The sequence below is a fragment of the Lathyrus oleraceus genome, chromosome 2, assembly GCF_024323335.1.
Source record: "Lathyrus oleraceus cultivar Zhongwan6 chromosome 2, CAAS_Psat_ZW6_1.0, whole genome shotgun sequence".
Classification (NCBI taxonomy): Eukaryota; Viridiplantae; Streptophyta; class Magnoliopsida; order Fabales; family Fabaceae; genus Lathyrus; species Lathyrus oleraceus.
The window spans coordinates 264,434,453-264,449,987 of NC_066580.1; the positions used below are offsets into that span (position 1 = coordinate 264,434,453).

The window sequence follows — 15,535 nt, forward strand, 5'->3', positions numbered from 1 at the left end:
ATATTTGGTTTGCAATCCTTGTATAAACGGTTAAATTCAACAGGTGATATCTATTAAATCATCTCAATTCTAGTTTTAGAATTGAGGGTAGACGTACCCCGAAGCGAGGACGACGGGGGAACTGCCTTATCAAATCTTTGTCTTCTCTGATTTTCTGCACATTCGTTTTTAGCTTAAAAATTAAGTGATTTTAGTATAAGCACTTTTATCAAACCTTGATATTAATTGAGTAAGAGGTTAAAACTCTGTTTTTGAATCCAAAGTACAATAGGATATTGTACTAGATTAATTGGAAGTACTTACTCAACATAAATATCACTTGGAGTGTTTTTGCACACCAAGTGTTTGATAATTTGCCTAAACCAAAATTATCTTAGTTGTGTATCTAGTTTGGTTTGTTCTTTGAATCATTGGAACTAGGCATCCTATTAAGTGAAACAAATCTTTGATTGTGTGACGAGTGTAGTGATTCATATTTTACATTATCACTAATCCATAGGCTTGACGCATATCCGGTTTTCCAATAACAGTTTGTTTTAGACTATATTTTCCTCGGCCGCTTCCGCACTTAAAACAAAATTTTCAAAACCAATTTTTAAATTGGTAGCGCCGACTCAATTTTTAATTGGGATCTATTCAACCCCCCCTTCTAGATCCGTGCCATAGTCTAACAAAATGGTTTTAAGAAAAGGCTACCAGATGAGAACTGGTTTTAAAAACTGACAGTCACACGGTTATTGACCTTCAAATAGTCTACCAGACGAGAATTGATTTTTTGGTGTTTTATTTTTCATTTTATAGGCATGTGGTCGATGAATGAGGTGATATGCATGGCTTAACTCTAGAGCTAAGCGACATGATTAATGCATGAGAAGGATTTATGCAGTGACTCGAAGGTTTCCAAAGATAACGTTGTGTGGGTGGAATGGCTCTTTTGCAGTAGAGTTTCTTGTCAGAAGACAAAAGGTTATTGGATAGGGTGGTAGCATGATTTCTCGACACTCGTCTTGAACTCAACGGTTGCTGACGAATAGAAAACTTTGTTTGAGCAACTTGAAGGCATGGAGAGGACTTTCCCCTTTGTGGCTCATCTTGCCCCAGTTTGCTGGGCCTTTGAATACATTCACCTTAAAAGAATTTTGGAAGCAACTTGTCATAATATGACCTTGAGATTGTTGGCCCTAATGTTTGAATATTGTAGTGGTCTGCCAAGGTATGATCCCAATGCTAATGCTTATGATGAAATGCATGAGGGATCTTAGGGTCAAAATTGGGGTCTTACAGCTGCCCCTATTTAAGGACATTCTAACTGAGGAGGTGAAGGTTAAAATCTTCGGCTCGACTCAGTAGAATGGGCTTAAATAACAACATATAGAAACAAATTTTGGTCCCTAAGAGACCTCATGATGCATATGATATGAATGCAAAAATTAATGCTTTGTGGGGAAATGTTGCCACAAAGGAAAAAGAAATCAGAGAGACCGAAAATCCACAGGAGCATAATGCATTCCATAAGGAAAACTCACTATGAGACAGAGACTCTGGGGGATAAAAGGGACTTATGCGTAGGCCAGATTTCTACTTAAAACTACTGGGGGACTCAAGGAAATCCATACAAAATGGAAAGACTCAGCCGGGGAAATAAAAACATCTACAAGGGATACGAATAAGTCAGGATAAAACTGAAATATTCGACTCGTGCAGGGAAAAGCGATTTCACTAAGGAAATGCGCACTCGACTCGACTGGGGAAGTGGTAAACTTCAACACAGGAGGAGCAGAAATCTATTATCTACTACCTGTTACTGGGTAAGGAGATAATAAATATCTGACAGAGAGGACATCCATCATCTGTTAAGATGAACATATCAAGGATGACTCGCTGAGGAAAAGCCAGGAGGGAATATTCATTACTGGTTACTGGGTAAGAGTAGCCTTGCTAGGGAAAATTGCAGAGAAAAAGGATTTACAACTACCAGTCACTGGGCAGAAGACCAAGGGTGAGAGTATCCGTCATCGGTTAGGATGAACATATCAAGGATAAACTCGACAGGGAAGAAAATACGTCACCGGTTAAGATGAACATATCAAGGATAGACTTGCTTGGGGATGTTGAGAAGGATACCCGTCATCGGTTAAGATGAACATATCAAGGATATACCAACTGAACAACAAAAAGGGGAATTACTTCTATCAAAAACTGGATAGAAAACCGTCGAAGAGAAAAATCCGTCACCGGTTAGGATGAACATATCAAGGATTAACTCTGCGAGGGGACAAAGTAGGATTTACAACTACCAGTTACTGGGTAGAAGACCAGTCAAAGAGAAAATCCATCACCGGTTAAGATGAACATATTAAGGATAAACTTTTTAAATGGGAGAAAATAGGGATTACATCTATCAGTTACTGGATAAAATACCAAAGAAGAGAAAATCCGTCACTGGTTAAAATGAACATATCAAGGATAGACTCCGCTAAAGGGGAATAATAGGATTTACAACTACCGGTTACTGGGTAGAAGACCAAAGAAGAGGAAATCCGTCACTGGTTAAAGTGAACATATCAAGGATTGACTCTTTGGGTAACAAAAGAGTAGGAATTACAACTGCCTTTTTACTGGGTAGAATACCAAAGAAGAAGAGAATATTCGTCACTAGTTAAAGTGAACATATCAAGGATAGACTCCTGCAGGGAAAAGAAAGATATCCGTCACCTGGTTAAGATTAAAATATCAAGGATATACTTTCGGGGACTCCACTGGGGAGAAAAGGGGTACTTTTGTCGGGTATTGGGCAAGAAGTAACAAACCACAAACTAAGAAGAATATTACCAGTTACTGGGTAATAGACTCTTAGGGGACCAAAATATCCATCTAGGTAAGAGCTAGAAAGAAACGGTCTAACAAGACTCCACCCAATGAGGACATAACTCAAGGGGAATAATTCCATCCAGAAAATTTGCTGGAGAGGAAACCGAAATAAAAATCATCCACGAGGAAATAAACTCTGTAGGGAGACAGAGAAAGGTTAAAATCTTTTCTACTTAGGGGCTGACACTCTATAATTGAAAGAGGACAAACACCAAAATTGGTAGGGGGATAAAGTACCGCCATAACAGAGAATGAAAATCTCAAATAAATCAAATATGAAGATATAGGATATGCAAATCTTGAATTTATATGAATGTATATGTATATGTACATGTATATATGGTGATTATGCTGACAAAATGATCACGAAGGATACAGAGGTGTCGCAAAGAATTTGAACCACCGGTATAATCCTCGGGCAATCCACAAACATTATGGAGACCATTTAACCCAATGAATAAGGGGTAAGGAGGATGCCAAGGTATGATCCCAATGCTAATGCTTATGATGAAATGCATGAGGGATCTTAGGGTCAAAATTGGGGTCTTACAGTACTTGATGGGGTCCATTTTGGATACCAACCAAGTCGTATGAGTCAGCATGTATTATCTGAGACGCTTAGCGGTCCACGCGAGTGCTCAACAAGTCTTTTTAAGCAATGAATATCTGGTCTCACAATCATTAAACTTCTTGCTTAGATAATAGATGACATGCTCTTTTTTACCAGTCTCGTCTTGCTGTCCCAACACACAGCCCATAGATTCGTCGAGTACTATTAAGTACATGATGAGAGGTCTTCCCTGAGCAGGGGGCATTAAAATTGGTGGTTCTTATAAGTATTGTTTGATTTTGTCAAAGGCTGTTTGGAAATCTTCATTCCACTCAACTTCTTGAATTTTCCTCAGAAGCTTGAATATTGGTTTACACGTGGCAGTGAGATAAGATATAAATCTGGCGATGTAGTTCAGTCTTCCTAAGAAACCACGAACCTCTTTCTTAGTCTTCGACGTTGGCATGTTCTAAATGGCTCTGACCTTGTCAAGATCCACTTAAATTCCTTTCTGGCTTACAATAAAGCCTAAAAGCTTCCCAGATCAAACCCCAAATATGCATTTGTTGGGGTTAAGGCTCAACCTAAACTTCCTCAATCGAGCAAATAGCTTTTCCATATTAGTGATGTGCTCCTCCTCTTTTTGGGATTTGGCAATCATATCATCAACATACACTTCGATCTCTTTATGAATCATGTCATGAAAGAGAGTCACCATGGCACGCTGATATGTTGCCCCTGCATTTTTCAACCCGAATGTCATCACCTTGTAACAGAAGGTCCCCCAAGGGGTGATGAATGTAGTTTTCTCTATGTCCCCCGGATCCATTTTAATTTGGTTATACCCGGAGAAACCATCCATGAAGGAAAACACTGAGAAATGAGATATGTTATCTACCAATACATCAATGTGAGGTAATGGGAAATCATATTTAGGACTAGCTATGTTTAATTATCGGTAGTCAACATACATGCAGACTTTTCCATCCTTCTTTGGTACTGGTATGATGTTAGCAACCCATTGTGGGTGCTTGGCAACTTCTAAAAACCCAACATCAAACTGCTTTCTCACCACCTCTCTAATCTTGAGAGCCATGTCTAGAGGGGTTCTTCTTAGATTTTGTTTGACAACAAAGCATTCTTCTTTGAGCGGAAGTTTATGCATAACAATATCAGTGCCTAGCCCAAGCATATCTTGGTATGACCAAGCAAACACATCACCATACTCGTGGAGGAGCTCTATCAGTCTTGCCTTCACTATATCTTGAAGGGTGGCGCCTATCCTTACTTCCTTCTTGCCCTCATCCGTGTCGAGATTGATGACTTCGACGTCCTCCTGGTATGGTTGAATAACTTTCTCTTCTTGTTTGAGTAATCTAGACAACTCTTCAGGGAGTTCACAATCTTCCCCGCCTTCGTCTTCGGCTTGGTAAATTGGACAATCAAAATCATGCAAGACCATAGCAATGTCGTTATCAATGGTCTCGGTGGTGTATTTGCATGTTATGATTTATGAAGTTTATTTAGAAAGTGCGTGCATAAGAATTAATGCCATTTTATTGTATATATAAAAAATGAAATGAAAGGAGCAAAAATTTGAATACAAATTGCCATTTTATTAATGATAATCAAAGTTCTAAAAATAAGGAGCCCCTACAACATGCCACTGTGCCTTGGGCCGAGCACAGGGTTTTGATTAAAATAATAAAATTACTTTTGAAAAAATTGGGGGATTTCCACAGTCTTCTAATTCTTTAGTTCTTCGTTGGGCGCTGCTTGACCAACCCAGCTGGACACCGCCTCTTTATAAGCTTCATCGTTAATCATCGCAACTTGATCACCAAAGATATGGCCAACACTAGTGAATGTCTCCTAACAGGAGGAACCTGCTTCTTGCCACTCTGAATACTTGCTCCAATCGAGGATGGTTCATATCCCAAACCAAACTTGTCCAACTTCTCGCGTACTTCTATCACCTTTCCCCAACCTTGGGCATTCCCATTCTCTATAGTAGCTTTAGCTCCTTGCCAGAAGGCCATTGACAAATATGATTTTGGTGACTCAGATATTTGTTGGACTGTCAATACATTCACCACCTCCAAGGATTGGAAAGGTGTCTCAGTAATTTCGCCTTCCACTTCGATATATTTAAAAGAAGTCAGGTGGCTAACCAAGATGTCGTCTTCACCTCCAATCACGACCATCTTGTCATTTGTGATGAATTTTAGCTTTTGGTGTAAGGTAGAGGTTATTGCGCCCGTAGATTGAATCTGAGGTCTTCCAAGCAAGCAACTATACCCAGGGTGTATGTCCATAACTTCGAATGTAATAGTGAAGATAGTTGGGCCAATCTTAATTGGAAAGTAAACCTCCCCTATCATTGCTCGTCTTGAGCCATCAAAAGCCTTCACTATCAGAGTATTGAGTTTCATGTTTAGTCCTTCCAACGGCAATTTCACCAGTGTGGTGTTTGGGATAACGTTCAAAGAAGAACATGTATCGACCAAAACTCTTGATAACAAGGTGTCTATGCATCTTAAGGAAATATGTAGAGCTTTACTATGATTTTTCCCTTCGGCAGGCAGTTCATCGTCATTAAGCCCTAGGAAGTTTCTAGTGGTTACACAAGCTATCACATCATCAAATTGTTCAATTGTGATGTCTTTCATGATATGAGCAGCACTCAATACCTTCATTAACGAATCTGTATGTGCCTCTGAGCCGAGCAATAAAGAGAACATGGATATCTTCAAAGGGGTTTGATTTAACTAGTCAACTACCTTGTAGTCACTCTTCTTAATTATCTTCATAAATTCTCCAGCCTCATCTTGGGTAAAGGAAGCTTTCAGAGATAAATGCATTTCTTGTAATTCATGGTTTGAAGTAGGAACTTGGACAGGGGTGGCAACTTCCTTCCCTTTAGCTTTGGCAGACACATCAACAACTCTTGGTGCAAACACACGGCTAGTGCGTGTTATTCCAGCTGGTCCCATAATGGAGGTAACATTTGGCTCATTAATGATCACATGTTGGTCTTCCTGCCTGTCGCACCTCTAAAAAATGAGAACACGACTTAAGCGAAGCGCCATCGCACGCTCGCATGATGGACTAAATAGAGTCGCCATTGAACATATATTTATTCCTAAAAAGGAAAGGGGAAATATCGATAAAACCCAAGATAGAATGACAATGATTATGGTCGTCACAACCAAATCAGGGTTTGGGAGTCGATTACGGAAGGGGAAGGTATTAGCACCCCTCACGTCCGTTGTACTCAACGGGAACCATTAGGTCAGTTGTGTGCGTTGATGTTAGTTTGAAATGTTAGGCTTTAAGTTATTAGGTGGGAAAGAAAGAATAAAAGAGGAGAATATTTTTGGATTCTTAACGAAGGACTAAACCTAAGTTTTTTTATTAGTGGGCCTGACAAGATTTACAAATCCTGCTCCTACGTATCTCAATAGAGAAATCAAGGCTTACGTAGTTCTGGGTAGAAAAATGTTTGTTTGTTGGTCGATTTTAGCGAAAGCTATATTGTATTAATCGACGGAAACATTGTTTTACCCAAAACAGATGAGGAGCGGACGTATACCACACATCGAATGGATTTACAAATCAACATTCGAAAAAACGTCGCTTATCTCAACTCAACAATTGTGGCCGAAAAATTGCTTTGCATCATCTTAAGACAATATGTCTTTCGTTTATGAAAAGGTTTTTTGATTAATTGCACGGCGGCGAGAAAGAGTTTGATTGGTTGGATGTATTTTTGAGTAATGGCGAGAACTTGGATGAGCGAGATATCCATCTCGAATCCTAGTCTCAGGAGTGCGTGGTATCCACCATGTTCCATTTCCATCTTATTTGCGAAAATGTTTAATAAGGATTAAGTGTTTTGAAGTTTGATTGAGAAAGGGTTTGAAGAAACCACATTGACAATGACGGAGAGAGTCAAGATAGGCGAGGCATCCACCTCGAATCTTAATCTTAGGAGTGCATGGTATACACCATGTTCAATTTCCATCTTTATTGAAAGAGGTTAAGATAGGAATTAAGTATTTTGGAGTTTGAAAGACGAGTACTTGTGACTTGCAAGCTCTTACAGCCTGGGTTTAATACTCGGGACTACGTCTGGATATCCCACCCAGGTAGTCTATTTCTTCCAACTTAGCGAGAAAAGAAGTTTCAATATTTACAAGTATTTTGAAGAGAAGACGAATACATAGGGCTGACAAGCTCTTACAACTTGGATCTAATATTCAGAATTACGACTGGATATTCCATCCAGGTAATCTTTTTTCTTCCAACTTTGTTAAGAAAATGATTTGAATGAGGGTTTAAGAGAAACATAATAGATAAATTTGGATGATGGCGAGAGCTAAGATAGGCGAGGCATCCACCTCGAATCTTAATCTCAGGAGTGTGTGGTATCCACCACGTTCCATTTCCATCTTTATTGAAAAGGTCTTAAATATGAATTAATATTCTTTGAGTTTTTATTATGAAAAATGGCTTTGCGTTGGATCAAGCATTTGATGAAGGTTTGAAAGAAATGGAATAGAATGGGAGGAAGAAATGGATTGATTTGTTTATTGAGAAAATACTCGACGTTGGATCGAGTCATTATTTTTAATCTTTTTGAAGAGAAATTGATTTTATTCTTGTGTTAGTAACTAGCTAAACAATCAAGCAAATAAAGAAATAAAATAGTAAAATTATTACACATCATGGGAGTGAGGGTACATTTTGTCGAATGGGAATTCAAAAATAATGAAATAATTAAATCGGGTTCAATCAACAAACAAACAAAGCATAAGTGTAGGTGCAAATGGATGATCTCATTGAAAGAAGGCCCAAGAGTAAGCCATGTGAATAAAACAACAAACACACAAGTCATATTTACAGGAAATTCAAAAAAAAAATTAAATTGGAAGAAGTAAAATGGGGACGTGCACGGATTAAAATCGGGATGCGAGGATGTGAATCAAAGTCACATAACGCAAAGACGTGCAAGACGGGTGGAAATTGAAAAAAAAAAACAAACAAAAACCCTATATAATGTGCTCAAAGCCGGTTTGCGCATATTGACAAAAATTGAAATGTCATACGCGATTAATCAAAACGCGGCGAAATACTATCAATATATCAATAAAATAATCATGGAATAACAACATGGGAATTATGGAATCCATAGATTAAAAATCGATGTTTAAATAATAAAATAAATCAAGGACCACCATTAAAATCAACAAGCGTTTAATATATATAATATGAATATGAGAAACATGCAAATAAAATAGAAATTAAGAAAAGGGGTGGCACAAGGTATCAAACCCACATTCTAACGCATGACAGACAACAACCTTACCAGCTCAACCACACTCACTTATTGATATTAATGTATATTCATTTATATATATACTCAAAACATGCGTTATATTAATTAGGACATTTACAAAACCAAAAAGTAGTAGCAGTATTTAGTTTTACTAGTTATTATAACAATGCAATAGCAATTTTTAGTTTACTATTTATTATAACAATGCAGTAGCAGTTTTTAGTTTATTATTTATTATAACAAAGAAGTAGCAGTATTTAGTTTTACTATTTATTATAACAATGTAAATATAACATTAAACCAAGCATCATGAACAAAAGAAAACACAGTGACTTCCTTATCAAGATGACACACAATAATGAGTACCGAAACATAACGGTAAACAGAGCATCACAACACAAAAATTAGACACTGCAAATCCAGATCCAAACAACAAAATACAGGTATAAATTCGAAATACCAACCACAATGAACTCCTTGAAGCTCGAAGCCGCCAAAGCTCATGCAATAAATGTTGCTCGTAGCAGCTACCGGAGCTACTATTTTTATGACTATTGGTTGGAGAAAAATGGAATATATAAATGTTGATGTTGAAGGAGTTTTGTTTGTAGGGAGATGAAAAATGAAAATATGATCTTGAGAGGAAGGGTGCTCCGACGTGGCGGAAGAACAACACAACGGTGGTGTTTGGAGTTTATGGTGACTATTATGGTTAAGGGAAGTTGTGAGGATGGAGGAATGGAAGAACACTGGGTTGTCTAAGGAAAGAGTCTTTTCTTTTTCTTTTTTTCTCCGTTTTCTCTCTCTCTCTGAGTCTTAACCATCTCCAAATTCTATCCACCTCTCTCATCACATGTTTCTTTGTTTAAAATAGATAAAAAAAAACCACCTCCCCCTTGTTCTCACAGCTGTCCACCTACAAATGAATTGGTCCATTTGAATAATTCGCTCGCTGTCCAATTGAAGGTATGAGGAATCCTATGGACATAGGCCAACCAAGAATAGACACGTGGCCTTCAGTACGGAGAGGAAAGAAGATATTTTTTCTCATCACTCTTTCTTTAACAAAATTAAATTAAATAGTGAAACCTCAAAATTAATTAAAAAATGAATGACATAATCAAAATTCAAAACAAAAGTATGATTAATTCTAAATAATTGTCCTAATTACTTTGGCTAAAAAATGGAAATAAACAGATTAGAAATGAATAAAAAATCGAGCGCAAAACTGCTCGAAAAATTAAACTGACTGCATTAAAATGATCAGTGCGAAATAAACTTATTGGAAAAATACAACGTTTCTTTTAATTTTGAAATAAATTTTGACCGGTTAAAAGGCTCAAGCGGGTCGAAAGGTGGCCGAAAATTTAGCCGAAAAATAATTCGAGCATACCAGATTAAACTACGCGAAACGTAGATTAATAAAATTGGTGTTTGCAAGGTAGATTTTAAAATTTTTCGTCTACTGATTTGACGCACATCTAGCGATTAATTCAACCGGCTCGCCTGTAATTCCAAAAAATTATTTTGACTGATATTTTAGGCATTATGCGGTATGGAATGCATGTTATGCTATGTAGATATGCAATAACTATGATGAATATGTTGAATCGGCGATTCAGGGTCAAAATCGGGGTGTGACACTGCCCCTGTTTAAAAGCTTTGGGCTGATATATCCATGGCACTACTTTTTCATCTTCATATGTGAATGGTGCCGGAAATTCTACCACCAACGAGGTGATGGGGATCTCCGTATTGACTGTGTCACAAGGAATATCAATCACAACTATCTCTTTTTCTTTCCTATCTTTGTTGCGGAGCTCGATCTGCATCATACCTTGATCAACCATTTGTTGGTTAAAACTCTTCAACTCTTCAATGTTTTCTTCATCAGCTAAGCTTACTAGGATCAAACCACTCTTCAACAATTGTGCACCTATCACGATAATAGGAGTTTGAATTTCTTCCACTTTCTTGATCAATTCACCTTTACTGACCTCTTTGATGGCACTGACTGACGCACCTCCATATGTTGGCATGGGATTGGTGTTTACATTTGGGCGTCTCGGAGTAAAGGTGACAACCTTGGATTCAATCATATCTTGCACACGATTCTGGAATGCGTAACAATTTTCCAGAGTATGGCCAGGTGCACCCATATGAAACTCACAGTGGGCATTAGCATCATACCCAAGAGGATACGGGAAGGTGGTTGGCTTCAGCTCCCTTAAGGTTAACAATCCTTCTTATTACAGGTAAGGAAATATATGGCTATAAGGCACAGGTAGAGGGTCAATATGCCTTCATGGCGGCCTTGGTTTGAACTTTCATTGTGGAAGGGCATTCTGTTGTTGTCGTTGTTGCGAAGGTTGTTGTTGATACACCTGTTGTTGTTGCTCTAGTTGCTGGTATGGTATGGGTACTACAACAGCGACTTGGTCATATGAAATTTGTTGCTTACCCTTATAACCCCTTGAGATTGCATTTGTATCACCTTCTTTCTTTTTCTGGAAAACTCCAGAATACTTTTTCGGTGCATTGGGGGCCCTAACAGCTCCTTGAATTTTTCCATCCCTTAAGCCTTTCTCAATACGATCTCCGATTGTTACTAGATAAGTGAAGTATGACGCCACACTGCTTACCAATCTATCAAAGAAAGGGTCCTTCAACGTATCCACTAATATTCCAGTCATTTCCTTTTCAGACAACAGAGGTTCAACCTGTGCATCCAACTTTCTCCACTGTTGGGCGTATTATTTGAATGATTCTTCCTCGTTCATGACCATCCCCTATAGTTGCATATGATCGGGTGCCATGTCAAGATTGTATTTGTACTGACGAAGGAAAGCATCAACCAAGTCTTCCCAACTTTGGATTCTCCCTTGCTCCAAACTCATGTACCACCTTAGTGATGCCTCGCTCAAGCTGTCTTGAAAACAGTGTATGAGTAGCTTATCATTTTCAGTATGGGTAACCATTTTTTTTGAAATACATCACCAAATGGCTTCTCAAACAAGTCTGGCCTTTGTATTTCTAGAAACCGGGAGTTTTAAATTTAGCCGGGATGACCAAATTCGAAACCATTCGCATATTCATGGCAGTCGAACCAAAGATATTGTTCCCCTCTATAGCTTTAATTTTCTTCTCTAAAGCGCGAAGCCTTTCTGCAGCAGGGTCCAGAAGAACCATAGGTTTTGGTGGATCCGGTATGTAAAAAGCATCGTATTGATCATCTCCACCCACTTCCGGCCCATGTTGAGTGGATGCATTAGAAGGCTCCACATGATCTCCATCACGTTTGTTCCCCACTGTTATATGAACAAGGCTTTTCTTAGCATGAGTGAAGCTCTCATCTTGGTTGACTAGTCCTGACGTGTTAATGTGACTGTCAGTTTTCCTGATTCCAGCTTCTGCTTCCACAACCCTCTCTCTTTGGGCAATTGCTAGCATAGTCTCCAGTAACTAGTCCATCTTTTCCTGGATAGCGGTGATGTCTGTCCTCATGGTGGCTTGGTTGGCCTCTACTTGTTCCAACGTCATCCTGTAGTTATTGCACGTCTCGTATTGGTGTTGATTAGTCAGCGTTACTGGATAGAGGGTGAAAAAGTCGTGTAAGTTTTTTTGAGTTTTTTGGTGAATTATGCATAATGGGGATGCAAATGTCATGCGTATTTTATTTTCAGGGAATCGTTCAAGTTTCATTAGTCGTTAGTAGTTCAAATATGTAAGATATATCAAAGATAGAGTGATAATGAACCAACTTAAACATCATTCATTCAAATACATAACATAGGGATCTAAAGGCCCCAATTCAAATACATCGTTAAATAATAGAATACAAAAAATGAAAATTAAGATGCAGCCTTTCTAGCTTGAAGTTCTTCCAACTCCTTCTTGAATCTTCTTAATAATTCTCTACAGAGCATGATGAAGATGATTATAGAAGGATGGGTGCTATCCTCATTCAGTTCTTCCATTGCATCCCTTAGCTTCCACGACATGTCCTCAGCTGCCCAATTGTAGAACTCCACTAACCCGTTGAGCTTTTCACGGTACTTATCTCTATCCTCTTGCAAGAAGTCGGTGGTCCTTTTAAAGGATTTGTAATCTTCAACCACATACTCCCTTTCTTTCAACCATATAGAGTTGTCTTGGTGCAACGACTCCAACTGGCCGTTCCAATAACTGACAGACTCCTTAGCATCCCTTACTTCTCGATATTTCTCCTCCCATATTTTGGGTGAGACTCTAGAGGCTTCGGTGGCTATATCTTGGAGTCGGTGTTCTTGATCTGCTTCTGCCTTTGCATGGCGAACATAAATAGTGAGTTCTTTTATATGAGCCCAAAGTGTATCTCTTATCGTCTTGTTTTCTCTAGTGGGCATGTGCCACCAGTGCTCATTTTCTTGACATTCCTTATGGGCTTGCTTTACTTGACCCTTGAGAGTATCCAGACAAAGATCAGCTTGCTCTAAACCCACCTTGACCTTTTTCCTTTTATGCTCTTCTTTTGCTAAATTTTTCCACATTTTCCTGAAGTTGCACGTCCTTTATCTCGAGTTTCCATTTTATTGTGTTTTTCTCATTAGTGACTTATTGGAGTTTCAACTTCAACTCTTCATTCTCTTTCTTTTATCTTTCCATTGTGGCTATGAGTTCCTCGACCTGCTCAATAGGTATATGAGTGGGTTTAGGCTCAGGAAGAGGTACAGGTATCCTAATGATGAAAGGCATTTTGATCACCTCCACCCTTTCCTTTACCCAATGAAAGTATGGTTCTTTAGTGATCCCATTAATCCTCCCCAAATCAGCTTTTCCTTTTCAATTGACCTTTTTTCAAGCCTCTCTGATCCTTTGGAATATGCTAGGATTCTCAAACCCTAAGTCAAGCAACAAAAAGGCTTCCAAGGAGCTTGCATCTGGAGGACCCTCCATTGGGTACCCAAGTTGTCTTATTGATAAAACCGGGTTAGAATTGAACACCCTTGAGTTCCAATGAGTGGTAAATTGGGAAAGTCCCCACAACTGAATATGATGTCCATACCAATATATTCCTTGGAATACCAAGAAAGATCATCAGATCAGAGTGATCCCAACCTCTGAGGCAAACTAGTGTTTGTTTGTTCCACAAAAACACATGTCTTTGGTAGATGCTCCAAGAACCACTGGTATAAGAGAGGAGCACAACAAGCAATCATTCCCCTTTTCTTGGTATATATATGGTTCATATAGTAATAAGCATCTGCTAACAAGGCAGGCACTGGGTTTTCTGTGAGGAAGACGCTAATAGCGGCCATGTCTACAAAACCATCCATATTTGGGAATAAGATGATGCCATAGATAGCCAAAGCGATAGTAGAGTAACAAGCATCCCAACTTTCTGGTTTCATCAAGGTATAAGCTCTTTCCAAAAGGAATTTTAGTGGGAACCCTTTGGTATTTCCTTTGACCTCTAGGTTAGCCTTAGCCTCTTTCTTATCCATGTGAAGAGCTTTAACAATGACTTCGAGATGCAAGGATTCGTCGACTCCCACAAACAACAGCTTATTCTTCATGGGAATCCTAACAAGACGCTCAAATTCTTCCAACATTGGTGCTAACTGAAAATCATGGAACATGAAACACCTCAAGGGTAAGTCATAGAATTGAGCCAAAGTGATCAAAGCTGTATAGTCCACCCTTTGGTTCAAGATGTTGAGAAAGTTGCCATAATTATTCCCAAAAATGATTATGTATACTAGGTGCATTTGAGAGACCAAATCACGCAGGCTGCTTAAATCGGGCTCCTTGAACTTGAAAGAGTAAGTGCTTCTTTTGTTTAATTCCATGCCTCTTGAATTCTTGTAACTTATGATGCTCAAATTTCCTGGAAATAAAATAATATGAATGTTATATTATGAATAATGTTTTTATGCATGTTCTTAGTATCCCAAACATAGGCAAGTCAACATATGGTCCATAATAACAGGTACCTCTGATATTATAACCCCCCTGGGGAAGGCACTAGAATTGATAGGTTCCCGGAGTCATCAGTTACTATTTAGGAATGTCATTGCCATGACGGAGGCTCATCTGGTAATGATGTCCCCAAAATAATCTCTCCTTGGTGAGGTTTTCGTATCATCCCAAAAAGGAAGACTCCTTGTGGGTCTTTACTACGCAACTCTCGAGTCCAAGGTTCTAGCAAGTTTCTCAGAGTCATAGATCGAGGTTGGAAATATTATTGTAGAGCAGTAATACGTCCAAGGGATCTCACCTGATTGGAGCTTTCGTATTAACCCAACAAGTCTGAAACTTCGTAGGTTAATACTACATAACCGCCGGATAGAGTGGGTTAAAAGGTCCCTAGAGTCACTGACCCAACTTGAAAATACTATCGTCGTGACGAAGGCTCGTCAGACAATAATATCTCAAGAGAATCTACTCTAGGCGGGGTCTTCGTATCTTCGCAACAAGGAAGGCTCCTTGTGAACCTCTACTACACAACCACCATCTTAATCCTATGGTTTTTCTCATACTTGGGTAGAGAGCCTATCTCACTAAGTGCCAATAATCAGAGAGCCCCAACAGCAAAATAAGAATCAATCAATAAATCACAAAACAATAATTACAAAAGAAAAATAATAACAAAATGAAAATAATGGACAAACAAGATTAGAATTCAAACGGAAATTGAACTAAGTTAGGATGGACTCTCTCTTGCTTGGAGCAGATAGTCCCCAGCAGAGTCGCCATCTGTCGCATCTCGAAAAATACGACCCCTCGCGATGGTCGCG

At 38.8% G+C, this 15,535-nt stretch overlaps 1 protein-coding gene across 1 annotated transcript; it reads right to left on the reverse strand.

The window, feature by feature from the left end:
- Positions 1-13,840: 13,840 nt before the first annotated feature.
- On the reverse strand, positions 13,841-14,818 carry LOC127122827 (uncharacterized). Its single transcript, XM_051053108.1, has 2 exons — positions 14,797-14,818; positions 13,841-14,625 (listed from the first exon to the last, which is right to left on the reverse strand). The coding sequence occupies exons 1-2, from the start codon at positions 14,816-14,818 to the stop codon at positions 13,841-13,843; spliced, it is 807 nt and encodes a 268-aa protein (XP_050909065.1).
- Between the last annotated feature and the right edge of the window lie 717 nt (positions 14,819-15,535).